The 24,757-nt window shown below is 36.2% G+C and overlaps 1 protein-coding gene across 6 annotated transcripts in view; it reads right to left on the bottom strand.

Annotated features, from left to right (window-relative positions):
• SASS6 (SAS-6 centriolar assembly protein) overlaps positions 1-24,757 on the bottom strand; it is a 41,796-nt gene that overhangs the window by 15,732 nt on the left and 1,307 nt on the right. For 3 of the 6 annotated variants that reach the window (XM_081493215.1, XM_081493217.1, XM_081493216.1), the window contains exons 2-8: positions 20,911-20,971; positions 18,922-19,001; positions 18,402-18,506; positions 14,026-14,197; positions 13,305-13,370; positions 12,136-12,255; positions 62-253 (exon numbers count right to left, since the gene is read on the bottom strand). In XM_081493215.1, coding sequence (XP_081349341.1) covers positions 62-253; positions 12,136-12,255; positions 13,305-13,370; positions 14,026-14,197; positions 18,402-18,506; positions 18,922-19,001; positions 20,911-20,971 — 796 coding nt within the window. The remainder of the gene's footprint in view (positions 1-61; positions 254-12,135; positions 12,256-13,304; positions 13,371-14,025; positions 14,198-18,401; positions 18,507-18,921; positions 19,002-20,910; positions 20,972-24,757) is intronic. The other 3 variants (XM_081493220.1, XM_081493219.1, XM_081493218.1) reach the window with 2 other exon arrangements.

Below are 24,757 nucleotides of genomic sequence, written 5' to 3'. Positions count from 1 at the left end.
TAAAAAATAAATAAATAAATAAATTGGGGCAGGGAGGGGAATCAACTCCAACATTTGATACCTCTTCAACACCAGACAGCTTTGCTTTAAGTTCTCTGATGGTGGAGTCTCCTTTATATTTCCTTTCAGTGAGGTCTTTATTAGCCGTTTCTAACTCAGACAACCTGTTCTGGAGCTGCTGGATGTTCCGCTGATGAAGGATTTCTAAATCTTTTTTCTGTTGTTCATGTTGCTGTTGGTATTGAAGCTGGGCCTATTATATAATAAAATACAGCACCAAAATTCAAAGAAAAAAATACAAATATGAGAAGATTTGAGTAAAAAAACATCTTAATTATTCTTCTTTATAAGATTTCGCTGCTTTTAAGAGATTCTATTTTCAATTATGGATTTTACGAAAAAGAAAGGTGAACAAAACAAAGGCAAATTTACCACTATGATCTTGTTCATAATTTCTTCTTCTCCTAAACCCACCTGTTTAGAAGTAATGGCCTTCAATTTAAGGGAAGAATGATATGTGTTAAGGGGGGAAAAAAGAAAATTGCAAAACACTATGTATAGTGTCAAACTACCCCTATGAAAAGAAAAAATGAGCAGGTACATAATGAGCAGGAACTTTCAGTATTTGCTTTAAACCACATTATTCTGTTTCCGTTTTTTACAACTAGTATAAATGTTTTCTAATTTTTAAAAAATCTAAACTTACAGTAAAATTGACAAGGTACTGCTCAGTCTTACGTTGAGTTGTTAAATTTCACTAACAACAATAAACTTTGAACATGGTTGTAACTCTGAAATCTTTGTTTACCTGTTTGTATCATACCAAAAATCTATCTTAATAATTTCTGTCATGAGACTTAGAGGGCATTATGTTAAGTGAAATAAGTTACAGTAAGACAAATACTGTATGATATCACTTATACATGTAATCTAAAAAACTACAACAAACTAGCGAATAACACAAAAAAGAAGCAGACTCACAAACAGAACAAACCAGTGGCTATCAGTCTGGGGAGAGGGAAAGTCTAGGGGCTACATAGCATTAAAGGATTAAAAACAGGATTATTATGGGATTATATAAAATTGTGTGTGTGAAACGTTTGAAAATTTTAAAGCACAATAGAATTTGAAGACTTTCAATAAAAAAAATTTAAATAATTTCTGTTGATGAACACTAAAAAATCTAAATACATTTTAAAAATAAAAATATTTCTCTGATTATGAAAGCTATACATTCTTTTAAAGGCATAAAGAAAGAATCACAAATAACCAAAAACCTCCATCCAGGGAGTCATTATAAATATTTAGGAATATTCCTTTCCAGCTATTTATATACTTAAAACTGACATCACACAAATACACACAACACATAGTTAAATTTAACAAATTGAGACCAAGCACTTCACACAATTATGCTTTTTAATCCTTGAGCACTTGCACTTCCTCACATCGATAAAAACTCTTTGTAAAATACTTTCAATATCCACACAGTATCCCAATCCACGGCTATACCATAATGCAATTAACCCCTGCTCTACTATGGATACTGAGTTTCCAATGTTTCACAATTACAAATAAAACCATGGTTAAAATTTTTCTACATAAGCATACATCCAAATTCAGATTATTTCCTTATGATCAATTAAATATGAAAATAAGTAAACAAATATAAAGCTTGGTACTAATTACAAAACCACATTCCAGAAAAGTTGTATCCATTCAAAAATTCCTAACACAAAAGCAGGGGAGTGAGTGTCTCTCATAAAATACTTAGGATATTTTCCATGACTATTTTAGGAATTTCCTCATTTTTGGAAATATGAAATGGAGAGAAGAAAGCAGCACAAGAAATAAAATAGGAAAGAGTCCATATAAAACTGAAAATGCAATCTTGGAAGAAAACACTGAAGGAGCAACCAAGGGAAAAAAGCAACAATGAACAAACTGGTTTACGATGCTAACTGTAACTGTCTAAGAGGGTAATCAAACATACTGAAGGCAACAAGAGGCCAAAGGCTGCAAAAATAAAGAACTGGCTTTATCCTCGTGATGATCAGAATTTCGGAACTTGTTTTTTAAAAAAAAAACAAGTGTAATGGATAGAATTACAACATTTACATTTTCTGCTCTGTTTGCTTCAGATGATTCTGATGCACACTAAAGTCTTAAGATCACTGCCCTATAGAGTATCTATCAGCAGAAAGAGAGGAGCAGCTTGCTTGGTTTTAAAGTCTCAAAGGACTGAGTCACAATCCTTTTAGAAAAATGCAGTAAGGAATGCAAACAAATCCTTCAGTTGTTTTCATGTTATACACAAATATACTTAATGATGAGACTTTCAGAACCTAACCTGTTTGAAAATTGAGCCAAAAAATATTTAGTAAACAATAGAAATTAATGAAATCAGATGGGAGTGTAGAGACAGTGCAGAACTAATTAATGAAACAAAGAGCTGGTTCTTCAAAAATACTTAAGAAAACAAACTATTAACTCTCACTTAAAAAAAGACAAATAAGAACACAGGAGAAATGGTATGGAGATTTTAAAAATTGTAAGAATGCTTATAAGATATTTTACTAATGAAACACAAACATGAAACACATGGCTTTTTAATGAAATATAAACTAACATAACTCAAGGAAAAACAGAAAATCCAAAAGGACAAATAGGGACTTCCCTGGTGATCCAGCTTGGATAAGACTTCAAGCTCCCAAAGCAGCAAGCTCGAGTTCAATGCCTGGTTGGAGAACTATGATCCCTCATGTCCAAACTACCGAGCCTACACGCTCTAGAGCCCACGTGCTGCAAGTAGAGACCTGCACATACAACAAAAACCCACCAAAGTCCCCAAAAATACACACAAAGAAACAAAACAAAAAAGAAAAGAATAAAAAATCATGAAGGAAACGGGAAAGAATCTAAAGAAAAATGCCTTAGGAAGGCATCATACCCAAATGGTAAAAGGCTAATTCTACCAGGCCTTCAAGGAACAGACAATTCTTCATTATCTGACTGTTTCAAAGCATAAAGAAAACTAGAAAATGTTTTCATACCTTTCATGACACTAGCATAATTCTAATACTACAGTACAAAACCTATCACTGTAATTAGCAGACTAAGGAAAAGAATAATCTCAAACAAATCTCACCTATGAATATATACACAAATGTTCTAAATTAAATATTAGCAAATTGATTCAACAGGATATTAAAAATCTCTGAATACACATTATTCAATGAATTCAAAGATGGTTCCACTTTTAGAAATCTATCATTATCATTAATATATTATAAAAGCAAAAAAAATGATATGATTATTTGGTTAAATCTTCAAAAGTCACTTCATCTGACCTAGCTAGCATTCTTTGGATGCCAGACAGAAGAAAATTTTCTCAAACACAGAGTAAATATCACATATAATGGAAAGATATTTTAGTTATTTACCAAAAAAACATTAATTACCAAAGTTAATGTACAGAAATCTCTTGCATTTCTATACAGTAACAATGAAAGATCAGAAAGAGAAATAAAAAAACAATCTCACTTGCTATCTTATCAAGAAAAATAATTATTCTACATAAGGAGGAAAAAGATCTGTACTCTGAAAACTATAAGATACTGATGAAAGAATCAAAGATGACACAAACAGATGAAAAGATATACCATGTTCTTGGACTGGAAGAATCAATACTGTCAAAAATGACTAGCCAAGGCAATCTACACTTTCAATACAATACCTATAAAATTACCAATAGCATCTTTCACAGAACTAGAACAAAAATTTTTTTAGTTTGTATGGAAACACAAAAGACCCTGAGTAGCCAAAGCAATCCTGAAAAAGAAAAATGGAGCTGGAGGAATTAGGCTTCCTGACTTCAGACTATACAGAAAAGCTACAGTCTTCAAAACCATATGGTACTGGCACAAAAACAGAAATATGTATCAATGGAACAAGATTTTTTAGAAAGCCCAAAAATATACCCATGCACCTATGGTCAATTAAACTACAACAAAATAGGCAAGAATATACAAATAGAGAAAAAAAGACAGTCTCTTTAATGTGGAGCTGGGAAAAACTAAACAGTTATACATTTTGCATAGCAAAGAAAACCATAAACAAAATGAAAAAAACAACCCATGTGAGAGAAAATATTTGCAAATGAAGCACTGTTAAGGAATTTATCTCCACATGACACAAACAGTTTATACAGCTCAACGTATTAAAAAATAAAAATAAAAAAAATGACAGAAGATCTAAGTAGACATTTCTTCAAAGAAGACAAACAGATGGCCAAAAAACACATGAAAAGATGTTCAACATTGCTAATTATTAGAGAAATGCTAATCAAAACTATAATAAGGTATCAACCACACCAGTAAGAATGGCCATCATCAAAAAGTCTACACACAATAAATGCTGGAGAGAATATGGACAAAAGGGAACACTGTTGCTAAGAATGTAAACTGGTATAACTACTATGGAGAACAGTATGAGCTTTTTTAAAAAACTAAAAATAGAGAACTACTATATGACTCAGCAATCCCACTCCTGGATATATATCCAGCGAAAACCATAATTTGAAAAGATACATGTACCCCAATATTCCCTGTAACACTATTTACAATAGCCAGGACATGGAAGCAACCTCAATGTCCATCACAGAGAAATGGATATAGATGTGGTACACATATACAACGGAATCTTAGTTAACCATTAAAAAGAATGAATGCCATTTGCAGCAATATGGATGAATCTAGAAATTATCATACAAAATGAAATAAGGCAAAGATAAATATCATATATCACTTACATGTAGAATCTAAAAAAATGACACAAATGAACTTACAAAACAGAAACAGAAGAGACTTTGAAAACAAACTTATGCTTACCAAGGAGGAAAGGTGGAGGAGAAATAAATTAGGAGTTTGGGATTAACAGATACACACTATTACATATAAACAGATAATAAACAAGAACCTACTATATAGCTCAGAGACTTGTACTTGATGTTCTATAATAACATATATGGGAAGAGACTCTGAAAAAGAATGGATATACATAAATGCCTAACTGAAACCCTTAGTGGCTCAGATGGTAAAGAATCTGCCTGCAACACAGGAGACCAGGGTTCGATCCCTGGGTTGGGAGGATTCCCTGGAGAAGGGAATGGCAACCCACTCCAGTATTCTTGCCTGGGAAACCCATGGACAGAGGAGCACGGTGGGCTACAGTCCACGGGGTCGCAAAGAGATGGACGTGACTAAGCAACGAACGGTTTCATTTTTTTCATAACTGAAATCACCTTGCTATACACCTGAAACTAACAGTAACATTAAATCAACTATACTCCAATATAAAATAAAAATTTTTTAAAAAGACTAGATCAAGATAAGGATTCCACCATTATCACTTTCTGTAGAAGGGAAAAAGACAAACCTTCAGAAGAAACAAATTATCATTTTTTATCTATTTGAAAAATCTAAGAGAATCAACTTCAAAACTACTAGGTTGGCCAAAAAGTTCCTTTGATTTTTAAGTAACATTAAAAGACACATTTTTCATTTTCACCAAGAATGTTACAGAACAATGTATTCACCGTTGTGTTGCACTACCTTCTGCCATTTTTCAGGCAACTTCATAATTTCACCTTCCCAAAACCTTTTATCTTTCTGAGTAAAGAACTGATCAAAGTATCTTTTACAATCTCCCAGGGAATGGAAAATTTCTTCCATTAAGATAATTTTATAAAGACCAAAATACCATGTTGATGTTTGGTAGAAACTAATGCAACACTTTAAAGCAATTATCCTCCAATTAAAAGTAAATAAAGACCAAAATAAACGGAAATCTGAAGTTACAAGGCCTGGTGAATACTGCAAATGAGTCAGAACTTTCTAGCCAAACTGCAAGTTTTTGCCTGGTCATCAAAGAAACATGCAGTCTTGTGGTATCCTGATGGTAGATTATGCGTTTTCCATTGACTGATTCTGGACAGTTTTGTTGAGTGCTGCTTTCAGCTGGTCTAACTGAGAACAGTACTTGGTGGAATTAATCCAACAAGTGTGGTTTCCGGAAAGGAGCTCATGACAGATAACTCCCTTCCATTTCCATCATATTCACAACATCACCTTCTTTGGATGAAGATCAGCCTTCAGTGTGGTTGGTGGTGGTTTGTTTCAAACCATTCAATATCACGGTATTCCAAGTCTATGCCCCAACCAGTAACGCTGAAGAAGCTGAACTTGAACGGTTCTATAAAGACCTACAAGATCTATTAGAACTAACGTCCAAAAAAGATGCCCTTTTCATTACAGGGGACTGGAATGCAAAAGTAGGAAGTCAGGAAACACCTGGCGTAACAGGCAAATTTGGCCTTGGAGTACAGAATGAAGCAGGGCAAAGGTCAATAGAGTTTTGAAAAGAGAATGCGCTGGTAATAGCAAACACGCTCTTCCAACAACACAAGAGAAGAATCTCTACATGGACATCATGAGATGGTCAACACCAAAATCAGAATGATTATATTCTTTGCAGCCAAAGATGGAGAAGCTCTATACAGTCAGCAAAAACAAGACCGGGAGCACACTGTGGCTCAGATCATGAACTCCTCATGGCCAAATTCAGACTTAAATTGAAGAAAAGTAGGGAAAACCACTAGATCATTCAGGTAGGACCTAAATCAAATCCCTTATGAGTATACAGTGGAATTGACAAATAGATTTAAGGGACTAGATCTGACAGACAGAGTGCCTGATGAACTATGGACAGAGGTTCGTGACATTGTACAGGAGACAGGGATCAAGACCATCCCCATGGAAAAGAAATGCGAAAAAGAAAAATGGCTGTCTGAGGAGGCCTTACAAATAGCTGTGAAAGAAGAGAAGCGAAGAGCAAAGGAGAAAAGGAAAGATATTCCCATCTGAATGCAGAGTTTCAAAGAATAGCAAGGAGAGATAAGAAAGCCTTCCTCAGCGATCAATGCAAAGAAATAGAGGAAAACAACAGAATAGGAAAGACTAGAGATCTCTTCAAGAAAATTACAGATACCAAGGGAACATTTCATGCAAAGATGGTCTTGATAAAGGACAGAAATGGTATGGACCTAACAGAAGCAGAAGATATTAAGAAGAGGTGGCAAGAATACACAGAAGAACTGTACAAAAAAGATCTTCAAGACCCAGATAATCATGATGGTGTGATCACTCACCTAGAGCCAGACATCCTGGAATGTGAAGTCAAGTGGGCCTTAGAAAGCATCAGTACGAACAAAGCTAGTGGAGGTGATGGAATTCCAGTTGAGCTATTTCAAATTCTCAAAGATGATGCTGTGAAAGTGCTGCACTCGATATGCCAGCAAATCTGGAAAACTCAGCAGTGGCCACAGGACTGGAAAAGGTCAGTTTTCATTCCAATCCCAAAGAAAGGCAATGCCAAAGAATGCTCAAACTACCACACACTTGCACTCATCTCACACTCTAGTAAAGTAATGCTCAAAATTCTCCAAGCCAGGCTTCAGCAATACGTGAACCGTGAACTTCCAGATGTTCAAGCTGGTTTTAGAAAAGGCAGAGGAACCAGAGATCAAATTGCTAACATCCAATGGATCATCAAAAAAGCAAGAGAGTTCCAGAAAAACATCTACTTCTGCTTTATTGACTATGCCAAAGCCTTTGATTGTGTGGATCACAATAAACTGTGGAAAATTCTTAGAGAAATGGGAATACCAGACCATCTGATCTGTCTCTTGAGAAACCTGTATGCAGGTCAGGAAGCAACAGTTAGAACTGGACATGGAACGACAGACTGGTTCCAAATAGGAAAAGGAGTACGTCAAGGCTGTATATTGTCACCCTGTTTATTTAACTTATATACAGAGTACATCATGAGAAACGCTGGGCTGGAAGAAACACAAGCTGGAATCAAGATTGCTGGGAGAAATACCAATAACCTCAGATATGCAGATGACACCACCCTTATGGCAGAAAATGAAGAAGAACTAAAGAGCCTCTTGATGAAAGTGAAAGAGGAGAGTGAAAAAGTTGGCTTAAAGCTCAACGTTCAGAAAACTAAGATCATGGCATCTGGTCCCATCACTTCATGGGAAATAGATGGGGAAACAGTGGAAACAGTGTCAGACTTTATTTTTTTTTATTTTGTCACAGCTTTTCTTTCAAGGGGCTCCAAAATCACTGCTGATGGTGATTGCAGCCATGAAATTAAAAGACGCTTACTCCTTGGAAGGAAGGTTATGACCAACCTAGATAGCATATTTAAAAGCAGAGACATCACTTTGCCAACAAAGGTCCGTCTAGTCAAGGCTATGGTTTTTCCAGTAGTCATGTATGGATGGGAGAGTTGGAATGTGAAGAAAGCTGAGCGCCGAAGAATTGATGCTTTTGAACTGTGGTGTTGGAGAAGACTCTTGAGAGTCCCTTGGATTGCAAGAAGATCCAACCAATCCATCCTGAAGGAGATCAGTCCTGGGTGTTCGTTGGAAGAAGTGATGTTGAAGCTGAAACTCCAACACTTTGGCCACCTCATGCAAAGAGTTGACTCATTGGAAAAGACCCTAATGCTGGGAAGGATTGGGGGCAGGAGGAGAAGGGGACGACAGAGGATGAGATGGCTGGATGGCATCACCGACTCAACGGACATGGGTTTGGGTAGACTCCCGGAGTTTCTGATGGACAGGGAGGACTGGCATGCTGCGATTCATGGTGTTGCAAAGAGTCGGACACAACTGAGCGACTGAACTTAACTGAAGATCTCTTCCATTCAGTACCCACTTTCCACTACCTGTCACAACTGGCTTTAAAAAGAACTTTCTCATTATGCTTAAGTAGGGAATTGCATGTGGAAATATGGTCAAAAAGGTTTTTTTTCACTTAAAGCAAACAAAGTGATTAACATAACCAAGCTGATGCAAATGATTTTCAACACTTGATTTGAATATTTTGAATATGTCAGCTGTCTCCCCGTGGTATAATGCTGACTAATCTCAAATAATGTCTTGATTTGACTGCTATATATCTCAAGTGGAGCCTGAAGGAGGGCATGGCAACCCATTCCAGTATTCTTTCCTGGAGAATCCCCATGGACAGAGGAGCCTGGTGGGCTACAGTCCACAGGGTCACAAAGAATCAGACATGACTGAGCAACTAAGCACATAATATCCTTACTTTACACCAGAAATGAAAAGGCAAGCCACAGACAAAAAATATTCACAATGCATATATCTGACAAAGGATTCATGTTCGGAATATACAAAGAACTCATACAAATCAATAACAAAACCATTAACTGCCCAATTCAAAATGGGCTAAAGTACTTCCCTGGTGGTCCAGTGGTTAAGAATCCACCTGCCAATGCAGAGGACACGGGTACGATCACTAGTATTGGAAGACTGCACATGCCACAGGGCAACTAAGCACATGAACCACAACTATTGAGTCTCCACTCCAGAGCCCACAGGCTCCAACCCTAGAGCCCGCACACCCTAGAGCCCATGCCCCGCAACAAGAGATGCCACCAACCACAGTGAGAAGACTGGCACTGCAACTAGAGTAGCCCCCGCTCGCCGCAGCTAAAGAAAGCCAGCACAGAGCAATGATAACCCAGCACAGCCAAAAATTAATAAATAAATTTTTTTAAAAATGGGCTAAAGACATGAGTAGGCACTTCACAAGAAAATATCCAAGAGGTCAATATACATACAAAAAAATGTTCAGTATTATGAGGTGCCACTATACACCCACTGAATGGGAGTGTGACCTGAATATCCACTTTGGAAAACTGTGAGTTTCTACTAAAGCTAAACATACGCCTACACGAGAACCTAGCCATTCTAGTCCTAAATATTGTATATTCCCAAGTAAAATGAGTAATGTGTTCACAAAGACACTACAAGAAAGTTCGTAACAGTTTAATTAATAATAGCAGGATGTCAGAAACAATTCAAATGTCTACCAAGAGGAAAATAGATAAATTATGGCATATTCTTAGAATAGAGTCCTACACAACAACAAAAGGAAACAACACAAGAACATAACTGAATCTCAGAGACACTATGTTACTGAGTAAAGTAAGCCACACACAAATTAGGACATACAGCATGTGCCCATTTACCTAAAGTTAAAGAACAGGCAAAACTAATCAATGATAACCAAAATGATAAGCCTTCTGTGAGAGTAAAATGGATTGGGAAGGCACACAAGGGACCCAAGAGGGGTGACACAATTTTCTGAATGTTAATTTGGGTGAAAAGTACACATAAACTGTTATCAAGTTGTACCCTTAAAAGCAAACATTTAGTAAAGTGCATAAAAATAAAAATAAAATTTAATATTAAATAACAATTTACCATTAAAGAAATTAATGATATAAAAGGTATAAAATAAATCCACACTACAAAGCAGTAAAAAAAGTCACACAGAAAAAGCAAAAGATATAAAATATAATCCACAAAAGAAATACAAGGGGATAAAGTCATATTAAAAGATACTTATCTTCACTAAAGAAATCTAGGAAATATAAATTAAAACTAACACTACTACAACACCTATGAGGTAGCAGATACTGAGAAGGCTGACAGCATCAGGAATATGTGGAAGTATGGTCATACACTATCTTTGGGGTTCTATTTGGTACAACCTTTTTGGGTGGCAAATTTGCAATAGCCATTAATATTTTATATGGATGTATTGTAATCTCACTTCTAGGAATAAAAATGTTCACTGCATTACTATTTGGAATAACCAAAATTTAAAGCATTTCAATCTCCACCAGTTAGGTAGTACTTAAATAATTTTCTCTTATATCCAAATAATGAGTATTACTGAGCCATTTCCAAACTGATAAAAAATGGTATCTATGATACTGTGAGGAGAAAAAAAATTACCATCACTGTATCCAGCAGACCTCATTGTTGCTGTTCAGTAGCTAAGTCGACTTGAACCTGCGACCCCATAAACTGCAGCAAGCCAGGTTTTCCTGTCCTTCACTATCTCCCTGAGTTTGCTCAAACTTATCTCCATTGAGTCAGTGATGGCATCCAACCATCTCATCCTCTGCTGCCCCCTCCTCCTCCTGCCCTCAATCTTTCCCAGGTTCAGGGTCTTTTCCAATGAGTTGGCTCTTCACTTCAGATGGCCAAAGTATTGGAGCTTCAGCACCAGTCTTTCCAATGAATATTCATTGTTCATTTCCTTTAGGATTGACTAGTTTGATCTCCCTGCTGTCCAAGGGACTCTCAAGAGTCCTCTCCAGCACCACAGTTCAAAAGCGAAAATTCTTCGGTGCTTAGCCTTCTTTATGGCTAAACTCTCACATACATGGGCTTCCCTGGTAAAGAATCTGCCTGCAATGCAGGAGACCCCGGTTCAATTCCTGGGTCAGGAAGATCCCCTGGAGAAGGGATAGGCTACCCCACTCCAGTATTCTTGGGCTTCCATCTTGGCTCAGCTGGTAAAGAATCTGCCTGCAACATGGGAGACCTGTGTTCGAACCCCAGGTTGGGAAGATCCCTTGGAAAAGGGAACGGCTACCCACTCCAGTATTCTGGCCTGGAGAATTTCATGGACTGTATTATATATAGTCCATGGGGTCGCAAAGAGCTGGACATGACTGGGTAACTTTCACTTTCACTTTTGACTATACGGACCTTTGTCTGCAAAGTGATGTCTCTGCTTTTTAATACACTGTCTAGGTTTGTCACAGCTTTTCTTTCAAGGAGCAAGTGTCTTTTAATTTCATGGCTGCAGTTACCATCTACAGTTATTTTGGAGCCCAAGAAAATGATATCTGACACTGTTTCCACTTTTTCCCCTTCTATTTGCCATGAAGTGGTGGGAACCCCATTAGCTTGGAACAAAACCAAAACTCAGGTATGTCTGTACATATCTCCCAATTTACATATTTCTAAATTTATAAATATAAACAACTTTATAAATTATATATTATTTATATATAGAGAGAAAAATCTGGGAAAACAAACATTAGAATGTTTAGAAGTTACCTCTGGGTAGTTAAGATTTTTAAGGAGAGACAATTTATACATACTTTTGTACTGTTTGAAAATTATTAACAAAATGACTAACGACAATAACAAAATATTTTTCCATTTTTTAATATTCATACCTGCAAAGCTTTTTCCTTCTCATTCGTCAGTTCCTGAGAATGTTTATTTGACAATGTTGTTGTGTGCGACTCCCATTCATTCCGTAACTTATCTAATTCTTGGATCTTTTCTGATAATGTCTATAGTAGAGTTTAGCACAAAATATTAAAATCTTGAATATGTTATTAGATTGGAACATGATAATATTTGCAAAAGATATAGAAGAAAATGAAATCACATCTTTTTTTACATTCAAAGTCTTTTCTTACACAGATTTCTTTGTATTTAGAGAAATTAAGATTAGAATAAAAGCAATTTTAGAGTTAACATGGCTCACAGTGTAACTATCACTAACCTTTTAGTTAAATCTGGCTCTTCACCACTCAATCCTCTCCTCTGGCATTAAGAAATAAAGCAACCCAGGGTAGAGCAAGTCAGTCATAAGTAGTACAGATGACCCTTAAACAACACACAGGTTTGAAATGTATAGATACATTTATACTCAGTATTTTTTCAATAAATATGTACTACAGTACTACACAATCCATGGTTGGCTGAATCTGAGGATTTGGAGGCACAGGTATGGAGGACTGACTACAGACTTATACAAGGATTTTCAACTGTGCAAAGGGCAGATGTCCCTAACCCCTGCGTTGTTCAAAGGTCAACTGTAGTTTACTTATACACCTAAAAACCAGTAACACAGGTTCCCAAGATGGGCCATATGGTGCAGGAAAATTTTCTACCTGAAGCCATGCAGCTTATCAGATACTCTTATCCTCAATTTCAAGAAGTTATTATTGAAATGATGGTTAATCTATCAGAAGAATTAATTCTAAACAGAAGGAAGGAAAGATTTAGAAGACAGGAACTGAAATGCCATTCAGACAAGAGGAAATAGGTGAAAAAAAGAGGAGCAGAGCTACTATGTGACAAATACCATACATTATTTAATGAAGACTTGGACAGAATGTGTCATATATTGGGGATAACAGAAATGTTTAGACAGAAGAAGAAAAAGCACAGATTAAGACAATTAACCAGTAGGGGAAGGGTGACAAAAAGGAGGATGAATTCAACAGAGGCATGCTTTGAAAATAAAAATATACAAAAGCCTAGACTTGATTTAAGAAACAACTCAGAGCCCATGTTTGGATGACTTACAAAGAAAAAATGAAACTTGAATTACCTTTTGTGTGAAATTCAGTTGCCTGGTAACATCATCCAGTGATTGCGTTAATGATAATTTTTCTTCCTATTTATAAAAATAATAAAATTATGCAGCTTGCAATTGAATCATCTGTAGCTGTGCTACACAAAATGCAATGAAGTATATAGCATCAGCACCAGCCTGGGGGTTTGTTAGAAAGAGAGAATCTCAGGCTCCACCTCAGACCTTCAGAGTTAGAATCTGCACTGGCAAGACCCCTGGATTTGCCTGACCTTAAATCCAGACATGCACTGATTCATAGTACTTGACTTTCTGAAAACTCTTAAGAGGCATCCCAAAGTTGTTTCCTTGAGCATATATTTTATATAGTTATACAGCACTTTGTAATCTTCAAGATACTTTCATATATTTTATCTCATTTAAGATAGCTCAGAGGGTAAATATTTCCGTACATATCCACGAGCTAATGAAACCAAGACACCACGAGTTTAAGTGACCTGCTCAACGTCACAGAAGATTAGTAAAAACCCTGGGACCTAAGTTTCTGAATTCCTGGTGTGTTCTATCTTCTAGTACCATGCCTAAAACAATAAAATAAAGTCAGTGTGTGTTATAAGAATTTCCTGGATACCTAAGACTTTATTCAGAAAATAAAATCTAGTAGCAATATAGCTTTTCAGTGGATTACCAGAGAGCTTTGGAGCTTATTTTTAAAAAATAATTTAAATTTAAATCTTACCTTGCTACATTTCAAACAGTCTGCTAGAAATTTCTTTATTTCCACATCATTTCCAGGTAAAAGTTTTAGTGAGAGGTGTGTCAGATGCTTAAAAGGATTTGTCTCTACCACATTTAAAAAAGCAGGTGAGTTATCCAAAATAGCTTCTGTAGAAACTAACTGCAGCAAAAACCTTTGAAGAGAAAGTGTCACATAACACATTTATGAGACAGTGACAACCCTCCCATTGAATCATGAGCCCCAGTGGATTATGAATGATTGAAAGGATCAGAAAAGGGAGCATGCTGGAATCATAGGGGCCAACATGAAAAGACTCCCAACAGTAAAAATGGATTAGTGTAAATAGCAAAATGGATACTTATCTACTGATTGAAAACAGTGAATATATAAATGTCCATGAGTTCATAATGAGAAACAGAAAAGGAGAGAAAGCAAAAGGCTAAAAACAAAAACAAATCAAATTGAAACCACAAAACTAACTAGAGTAACAATCCTTACTCTGAAAACTGACAATTTAAAAATAAGAACTGAGCATTTATCCCTTTCTGTATGAATTTTCAGAGTAATCAAATAGCTCTTACTGATGAAGTTATTTTTCATAGAAGAATTATACCTAATAAGTATAGAAAGAAAGATGGAATAGGAAAAGCATCATTTTGTACTTACTAATGAAATAATTCATTGAAACAAGAATCACCAACTGATGAAACTTATAGATAAAAGGTTGGAGAGCTTTACAAAGAAAGGATCAGATGTTAGCACTAAACAAATATGGATACACTTGTACCCAAAATTTTATTTCTTCCCTTTGTCCGAATTCATCAGAAAAACATACACGTGAACACAAACAACAAACTATCAAAAAGAGAAACTATGGAAACAATTCCACTTACAACTGCACCAAAAAGAATAAAATTTCTAGGAATAAACCTACCAAAAGAACAAGGTAGACCTGTAATTAGCAAACTGTAACACAAGACACTGATGAAAGAAATCAAAGACAATAGAGATGGAAAGATACACCATGGATTAATTAGTGTAAATAGTGAAACGGATTGAAAGAATTAATATTGTTAAAATGACCATGCTACCCAAGGCAACTGACAGATTCAGTGCAACCCCCATCCATTCTCCAAGGGCATTTTTCACAAAACTAGACCAAAAAAATTTTAAATTTGTATGGAGAAGGCAACGGCAACCCACTCCAGTATTCTTGCCTAGAGAATCCTGTGGACAGAGGAGCCTGGTGGGCTGCCTCTATGGGGTCACAGAGAGTCAGACAGGACTGAAGCGACTTAGCATGCATGCATGCATTGGAGAAGGAAATGGCAACCCAATCCAGTGTTCCTGCCTGGAGAATCCCAGGGACAGAGGAGCCTGGTGGGCTGCCGTCTATGGGGTCGCACAGGGTCGGACACGACTGAAGCGCCTTAGCACCAGCAGAAGCATGGAAACACAAAAGACCTCAAATAGGCAAAACAATCTTGAGAAAGAAGAACAGACTACTTAGACGAATCATGCTTCCTATCTTCAGACCTTACTAAAAGCTATGAAGTCAAAACAGTCTGGTTTGGCAGACTGGCACAAAAACAGACGCATAGATCAATGGAACAGAACCAAGCCCAAAAATAAACCCACACACTTACAATTAACTAACCCACCACAGAGAAGGCAAGAATACACAGCAGGGAAAGACAGTCTCTTCAGTAAGTCATGCTGGAAAACTGGACAGCCTCATGTAAAAGAACAATATAGAACATTCTCTAATATCCTACACAAAAATAAGACTCGGATTTCCCCAGTGGTCCCTGTAGCTCAAACGGTAAAGAATTTGCCTGTGATGCAGGAGACCAGGGTTCAATCCCTGGGTTGGGAAGTTCCTCTGGAGGAGGGAATGGCAATCCACTCCAGTATTCTTGCCTGGAGAATACCATGGACAGAGAAGCCTGGCGGGCTACAGTACGTGGGGTCACAAAAAGTCAGACATGACTGAGCGACTAACACACACACACCAATGGTTAAGAATCTGCCTGCCAATGCAGGGGACATGGGTTCAATCTCTGCTCTGGGAAGACTGCACATGCTGTGGGCAACTAAGGCCCTGCACCACAACTACTGATTCTGCGCTCTAGAGCTCACATGCTACAACTACTGAAGACTGTGCCTTAGAGCCCATGCTCAACAAAAGAAGCCACCTCCATGAGAAGCTCACACACCACAACTAGAGAAAGTGCAGCAACAAAGACCCAGCACAGCCAAATATAAATAAATAGAGCTTTTAAAAAAATAAACTCACAATGGATTGAAGACCAAAAGGTTAACACCAGAAATCATAAAACTCCTAGAAGAGAACATAGGTGGAACACTCTCTAACATAAATTGTAGCAATTTTTTTTTTTAATTTGTCTCCTAAAACAGAAGTAAATAAAAGCAAAAATAAACAAATGGGACCTAATTAGACTTAAAAAGCTTTTGCACAGCAAAGGAAAACACCAACAAAACAAAGAGACAATCTACTGAATAGGAGAAGATACTTGCAAATGATATGACCAATAAGGGTTTAATATCCAAACTGTACAAACAGCTTACACAACTCAATGGGCAGAAGACCTGAAAAGACATTTTTCAAAGACATACTGATAGCCAACAGGTACATGAAAAGACACTCAACATGGCTAATCATCAGGGAAATGCAAATCAAAACCACAATGAGATATTACATCTGTCAGAATGGCTATCATCAAAAAGAAAACAAATATCGAATGTTGACAAGCATGTGGAGAAAAGGGAACTTTCCAACACCGTTGGACTGTGAAAACAGTAGGGAGGTTTCTCAAAAAACTAAAAATAGAACTGTCATATGACCTAGCAATTCCATTCCTGGGTTCATATTTGAAATAAAAACACTAATTCAAAAAGATACATAAACCCCAATATTCATAGCAGTATTATGAAGCTTGGCTTAAAACTCAACAATCATAAAACTAAGATCATGGCATCCAGTCCCATCACTTCATGGCAAATAGACAGGGAAACAATGGAAACAATGACAGACTTTATTTTGGGGGGCTCCAAAATCACTGCAGATGGTGACTGCAGCCATGAAATTAAAAGACACTTGCTCCTTGAAAGAAAAGTTATGACCAACCTAGACAGCAAATTAAAAAGCAGAGACACTTTGCCAACAAAGGTCCGTCTAGTCAAAGCTATGGTTTTTCCAGTAGTCATTTACGGATGTGAGAGTTGGACTATAAAGAAAGCTGAGCGATGAAGAATTGATGCTTTTGAACTGTGGTGTTGAAGAAGACTCCTGAGAGCCCCTTGGACAGCAAGGAGATCCAATCAGTCCATCCTAAAGGAAATCAGTCCTGAATATTCACTGGAAGGACAGATGCTGAAGCTGAAATTCCAATACTTTGGCCATCTAATGCGAAGAACTGACTCATTGGAAAAGACCCTGATGCTGGGAAAGATTGAAGGCGGGAGGAGAAGGGGACAACAGAGGATGAGATGGTTGGATGGCATCACTGACTCAATGGACACGAGTTTAGGTAAACTCCAGGAGTTGGTGATGGACAGGGAGGCCTGGCGTGCTGCAGTCCATGGGGTTGCCAAGAGTCAGAAACAACTGAGCGACTGAACTGAACTGAAGATATGAAGGCAACCCAAGTGTCCATCAACAGATGAATGAATCAAGAAGATGTGGTATACACATATTCTTGATATGTGTGTGCGTGCATATATATATATATGTATATATATATATATATACATACACAGCAGAATACTACTCAGCTATTAAAAAAAGAATGAAATTTTGCCATTTACAACAACATGGATAGACCTAGAGGGTATTATGTTAAAGTGAAATAAGTCAGCAAAGACAAATACTGCATATCGCTTATATGAGAAATCTAAAAAATACAACAAACTAGTAAATATAACAAAAAGAAACAGAGCTAGAGAACTAGTGCTTACCAGCAGGCAGAGGGAAGGAGGAGGCAATTCAGGGATTGAGGATTAACAGGTACAAACTGCTATGTATAAAATAAATAAGCAACTAGGATATATTGTACAACACAGGGAATATGGCCAATATTTTATAATAACTATAAATAGAATATAACCTCAGGAAAAAACACATACTTGATGCTATTAAATATTTCAGGTAACTTTAATGGCTTTGTCAAGATATGAAAATTACAGGGTAAATATTTCTGATTTTATAAATTTGAGATTTATGAAGCTCTTAGCACAGCTTTGAAAAGAGACACGGACACTCAAAATACATAGACTATTTTGCCATCAACTTGTCTTATAAAGAAGAGTCTGTCTTGAGAGAAGTTTAATGATAATAGTGCTCTCCTGAGACTTACCTTGGAATTTCTTTAGCATATTCTTGAGTACACTGCTGAAGAAGATCTATGAATTTTTGTGGGAAAGCTAAGAAGTCTACCAGAAGACCTTGCTGGAATTTTAAACTATTACAGAAGACAAGAAAAGAAATTTTTTTTTAGAATTTTAATTACTGTATGTAATTATAAACAACATCCTGAAAGATTATTTTTTTATTTACTGAACACCCATCATAGTCAAGAACTAAGCTAGAAAACTTTGATTTTTATAGAGCTTATTCAATGGGAGGGAAAAGGTCAATAAATCTAGATAAAGCTCCAAATTTCTGAGCTGTTTTAAACAGAATGCTAATAATCTATGAAATATGTATTTTCAAAAACAGCCTGAAAAATTACAGTATAAATAGTCCAGTGATCCCCAAATACTTAATTGTTCCTAATGGGTAGGTGTTTCAAAGGAATAGCACTGATACATACACAAAAGTTAAAAACTTACTTATTCCGAGATTAAATATAAGATCAGGAAAATAAATTTAGTTACCTCTGAAAATCTTCCTCTGAAATAACAAGGTTATACAGAAAAAATGGATCTGCATCATCAGTCAGACGGATAACTAAATCCTAAAAGAAAGATTGTTATTTTTAATGTTTTCAGTAGATCTGGCTTTCAGAGTAATTTCTTCCTCCATGGAAGTGAAATCATAATAGCATCAATGTATCTCTGTTATAGTTCAGATGGCTCTGTTTTCTGGTGCTGCTAGGTTTTTAATGCCTCTGGAGATTTTAGCATCTTAAACAGGGGTGGATACTCTGCTCCTTGAGAGCCACATGGGGTGCAAGGTGAGAAGGGATGGGGTCTATAAAAGTTAATTAAATGCTAGGAGCTGAAAGTTGAAGAATATCATTCTATCAGAGGCTTAGGAAAGTTCAGACCTACCTCTTGCTCCACTAAGATAATATGACAAAAATATTCTTTACCACTGATGTCACATTCAAGTATATTTTCAGTTTCCCTCAAGTTAATTGTCTGGTATTTCCAAAATGGCAAATACATCAGCAGAAATGACAGTCATTTACCCTAGATAAGAAAGGAGCATTTGTTTCTCAGGCAGAGGACAGGGGTATCAGGTGACAGGTTGCCAGGGTTTCTTCCTAAAAGCCTATTCTCTACCACTCCAGGTGGCCACTGATGTGGAACCCCCATCTGTTTTCAAGTTTCAAATGAAGTGAATACCTTTCACAAAGACCACTTTTCAGGTAGTTAAATTTACTATATGGCAGATCATCACAGCATCTAAAGCTGACAGAAAAGTACTGTACTTCAGAAAACACTGGCAGAAGGAAAATAGGACTAGCAAGATGTCAGAGCACTAATAAAGCATAAGCACTCAGGTTAAGAATAAGTTCCTGCCTTGAAATAAAATCTACTTGTGGCTACTGAGGAACCGCTAAGGTCCTAGAAAAATCTAAACCACTTATGAGTAGAACTAGAAAATAAAGAGGTACAGCAGGCATAAGGAATAAATATAAGATTATATAATCTCTTTCCCGGAAAATTTGTGGCTCAACTGGTAAAGAATCCACCTGCAATGCAGGAGACCTGGGTTCAATCCCTGGGTTGGGAAGATCCTCTGGAAAAGGGAAAGGCTACCCACTCCAGTATTCTGGCCTGGAGAATTCCATGGACTGTAATAATCCATGGGGTCAGTCTATGGGGACTCAAAGAGTCGGACACGACTGAGTAACTTTCACTCTCACTTTCTCACCCTGGAAAATTAGCAATCTAGGTATTTGCTCTGTCTCAGAAGGCCCTGTTCTTAAAGCAGCTTTATTTAAATATTTTTTAAACCCACCCAAGACGCTACAAAAAAAACTGAAGCTGTTACTAATACTATTAGATCCTTGAATATGTTAAGAGAAAACTATAACACAGAGAAAACAGATGTATTTCTTCAGCCTCCTTTCTATAATCACATCTCTGTTAATGATTCACACTTTTAAATCAGATAAGAGTGATGCTCTTAACAACTATTGTCAAAAGGCAAAAAGATTCAAGAATATCTCCCTGCAGTGTTTCAATTCATTCTATACTCACATTTATATGAAATGCCAATTCTACAGGATAGCTATATATATATGGGTAACTTTAAAAAGTGCAATGAGGTAATTCCCAAGCAGTTAGGACTCCAAGCTTCCACAGATGGGATATGGGTTTGATCCCTGATCTGGTAACTAAGATCCCTCAAGTTATGTGATGCAGCCAAAAAATCTTCAACGGGGAAAACCTAAGGAGACTGTTTTCCCAATCTCCAATTCTTGCAGGCTTTAGAAATATATGGTATGATATCTCTCAGTTGTTGTCTTAAGATTTTACCACTCCAAATCTGCAAGTTATAAAATGGCCCAAAATTAAAAAGCAAGATGATATTAACAAAAGATCTCACATTCTTAAAGAATGAAAACTATAATGTACAAAATTATCATATTTCAGAAAAAGAAAAATATTTATTTCAAAATGTATAATACCAACCTTTCTGTGAACTGGGTTAGAAACTGATTGCAGTTCAATGCTCAGTCTAATACTCACTCTCCTGTATGAAAAGATATGCCCAACTATCAGAAATATTCACATGCAATAAATTATCACTACCATTTGTATAGCTAACATTTTCCATTTTAAGCCACAAGATCCTCCACAGGTTGTCCCTAACTTATGAATACATGTTTGGAAAACATGATGGATTTGAAATTTAAGGTCCTGTTTTTCCACAAGTAATCAGGTTTTTAACCTGAGGCTAAATTTTTTCTCTTCTGTAAAAAGAGGTTGTTGTGAGGATTAAATGAGATAAATGAAGTGGAATGCCTATTACTAGCTTGGTATACAACCTCACTGGACTGATTTTCAAATAGTATCTACTGAAAAGCAAACCATCAGGTTTACAACAATTTTTCACATAAAAATATGAACTGAAAAAAAATAAAAAATAAACAACTGAAATGACCAAATTAATTTGAGAGATATCATTTGAAAATTAGAATACTCTGAATATGTCTGCAACATATTCACTTCCCTTATGTATACACACAGACAAAAATTTTTCAGATCCACAAACTACACTGCTTAACGGACTCTCCATACAATATATTCACAGAAGTACTATCAACAAGTTAATTATCTATCTAATCCTAGAGTAACTCTAAACCCTAAAAGGAAAAAAAGAAAAAATACAGCTTTTTGCATGTTCTATATTGCATCTTAGAAAATCCAGTATCAAACAGAGGCATACAAATAAAGGTGTTCATAAACATTAATCAAACTGAGCAAAAATGTAAAAAAAAAAACCTCAGGAAATAAAGGGGTAATGGTGAAAAAAAATCTCTGCACAAGTGGTTCTCAAACTATTCTGCTAGAATTAAATAATAATAGTCTTTTCCTGATGTGCTTTAAACTTTTTTCACATTCTATCACAGAAGTACAGACATAACAACTGAGTGTTGATAGAAAAACCGGGTAATAGTTGACTCAGGCTAGATTCAATAGTTTAGTTTTTTATGCTCTGCCTTGCAGTTTACATTGGTTCAGTGCATGTCATTTTAGTTAAATTTCTTATTGAACATATGACTGGATGTTAAATTTAGTTCACATGATGAGATTACCATAATTTGTATATTCATATCTAAAAAAGAATAAACAGTACCAGTAAACAGCACAAAGATAGGAAGAATTATCTTTAAATAAGAGAATGTTTCATTTCTATTTTTCTAGTATCTAAAGCAATATATGTGAAAATATTAAACTCCTACTCCAATTTCATTTACGTATTCTTAGGCAGTGGTGGGCAGATGGGGGGGCGGAGAGGAACACGACAACTTTCAATTTCCTAACTTATAAGAAAAGTGAACCGAGTTAGGTTTGTGAGGGCCTTTCAGCTCTACAATGTCATTATGTCTGGTTTTCATCTTTTGAAGTTTTTCCTAGTACATACTGCCATAGTGATATGACACTGTGGTTGATAACTTTACACTTTTTAAAATGTGTGGGTTTCTCAGGTAGCTCGGTGGTCAAGAATCCACCTGCAATGCAAGAGATGCAGGAAGATCCCCTGGAGTAGGAAATGGCAACCCACTCCAGTATTCTTGCCTACAGAATTCCATGGACAGAGGAGCCTGTCAGGCTACAGTTCATGGGGTCACAAAAAAGTAGGATATGACTGAATGACATACACATTCCAAAAGCCTATATGCATTAGATGATGGGAGGAAAAGGAGGAGGAGAATCTCATAAATTAAAACTATTCCCCACATTCAGTTCAAAAACCTCCAGAGCAATAACTTGCAGGAAAATGTGAGCTTTCACAGGATCTGAAATCAGAAATCTTTTCTCCACTGTAATGGTTAACATCATAGGAACAGTATAAAACAAGTTTAAAAAACAATTTTAAAAATGCTGTTTCTCAAAATAAATATCATAAATCTGCATAACATCTTCCCTGTCAGTTAGATTTGGCATTAGCAGAACTGGATTCTAGCCACCTCTGCCAACTAATAGTTCTGACCTTAAACTCTCAATTCAAACAAAAGCTGCTCTAAGCCAGGTACTATGCTGGGTGCCAGGGATACAAACAGAAATAAACATGGTTCATGACCTCATATTGAGATCATATTAAATGACTTTACCCTAGATTTGCTTCTGATGGTATTCTAAGGCTTTAATACATACACTGCCAGGCATCCTGCTTATATCAACTTATTTAACAACAATCTTGTTAAGTAAATATTATCCCTGTCATTCAAAGAAAGAACCTGAGATGCATAGAGTTGCAAATTTGGGTAAGGTCACACTGCAGAGCCCAAATCAGAACTCAAATCTTTCACTTATACCATGCTATCTAATAAACAAATAAGGACAATTAATTTCAACTTCGGCAACTTTGAAAACGTCCCTATAAAGAAAGAATTTAAGATAGACATAGAAGTCGTGAAAGAAAAAGCATCTGAGGTAGAAAGAAGAGCTGGAGTAAAGGTAAAGTATTAAGAGAGTATCAGGTACACTCAGAGGATAACACATAGCCCTGCATGACTGCTATATTGGCAAGAGGAGCTTAGGGGAAAAAAAATGAAAAAGCAGGTTGGTGTCAAACCATGGGCTTCAAAATTTTGTACCACTTTTCTCCAGACATAGTTCTCTGAGCACTACCACTGTCTTCAACTGAAGTTCCTTTTTCTCTATGACTTTAGTTCCCTTACATTATTTCATGCATTAATCACTCTTCAATAATAGCTAATGGTTAGTGAACACTCTTAAGTTCCAGGCACTGTTCTAAGTACTTTATATGTATTATTTAATGCTCATAATAATCCCACAAAGCAGGTACTTTATTTTTATCAATTATAAGGATGAGGCACAGAAAAGTAAGAAAAACTGTACAAAATCAAGCAGTAACTGGTAAAGTGGAATCTAAACAGTGTGGCTCCATAGCCTATTTCTTTTTAATGTACAAAACAGAGGGATTATAAATCCTTTTTTTAAAATTGAAGTACAGTTGATTTACAATGTTGTATTAACTTCTACTGTACAGCAAAGTGACTCAGTCATACATACATTTTCTTTTGCACATTTTTTTTCCATTATGGTTTATCACAGGATATTAAATATAGTCCCCTGTGCTATACAGGTAGGACCTTGTTGTTTATCAGAGCCTGAACTCCTAACCTGTGCTATACTACCTCTAAATGGAAGAACTTTTTGTTTCCACTATTAAAGTAAGTTCCTTGAAGGCTAGAAAGAAAATAGTTTTGTTGCTGTTGCTGTCATTGGAGGAAGGTGGTAAGAAGAGCTTTATATTCTCAGCACCTAGGACAGTGTCTGGTACACAGCAGGCTTTCATAAATATTTGTTGAGCTGAACTGGCCTTGACTATTTAACTAGAGTCTGGACTATTTTTCCCATAAGAGGCTGGCAAACTTTATCTGCAAAGGGTCAGATGGTATATTTTCGGCTTTGCCAGCCATAAGGTCTCTGTCACATTTATTCATTTCTCCCCCTACACCACAAAAGCAACAAATGAGAATGGCTGAATTTAATAAAACTTTGTTTACAAAAAAAGGCAATGGGCTAAGGAGCTTCAATACTGGAATGAGAAATTATCCCCCCCCCCTTTTCTTTCTATATCATTCTAGAACAGGGCTATCCAATAGAGATACAATGGAGCCACAAGTATAAGGCACATATGTAATTTTTAATTTTCTAGAAGTCACATTAAAAAACATAAAAGAAACAGATAAATTTGTTATATATTTAATTAACACTACATATCAAAATATTGTCATCTTAACACATAATCAATATAAAAATTGAAATGTTTTACATTCCTTTT

This window comes from Giraffa tippelskirchi, chromosome 5 (assembly GCF_054371585.1).
Source record: "Giraffa tippelskirchi isolate mGirTip1 chromosome 5, T2T-mGirTip1v1.2.pri, whole genome shotgun sequence".
Taxonomy (NCBI): Eukaryota; Metazoa; Chordata; class Mammalia; order Artiodactyla; family Giraffidae; genus Giraffa; species Giraffa tippelskirchi.
This window is presented reverse-complemented; position numbering and strand designations above follow the sequence as displayed.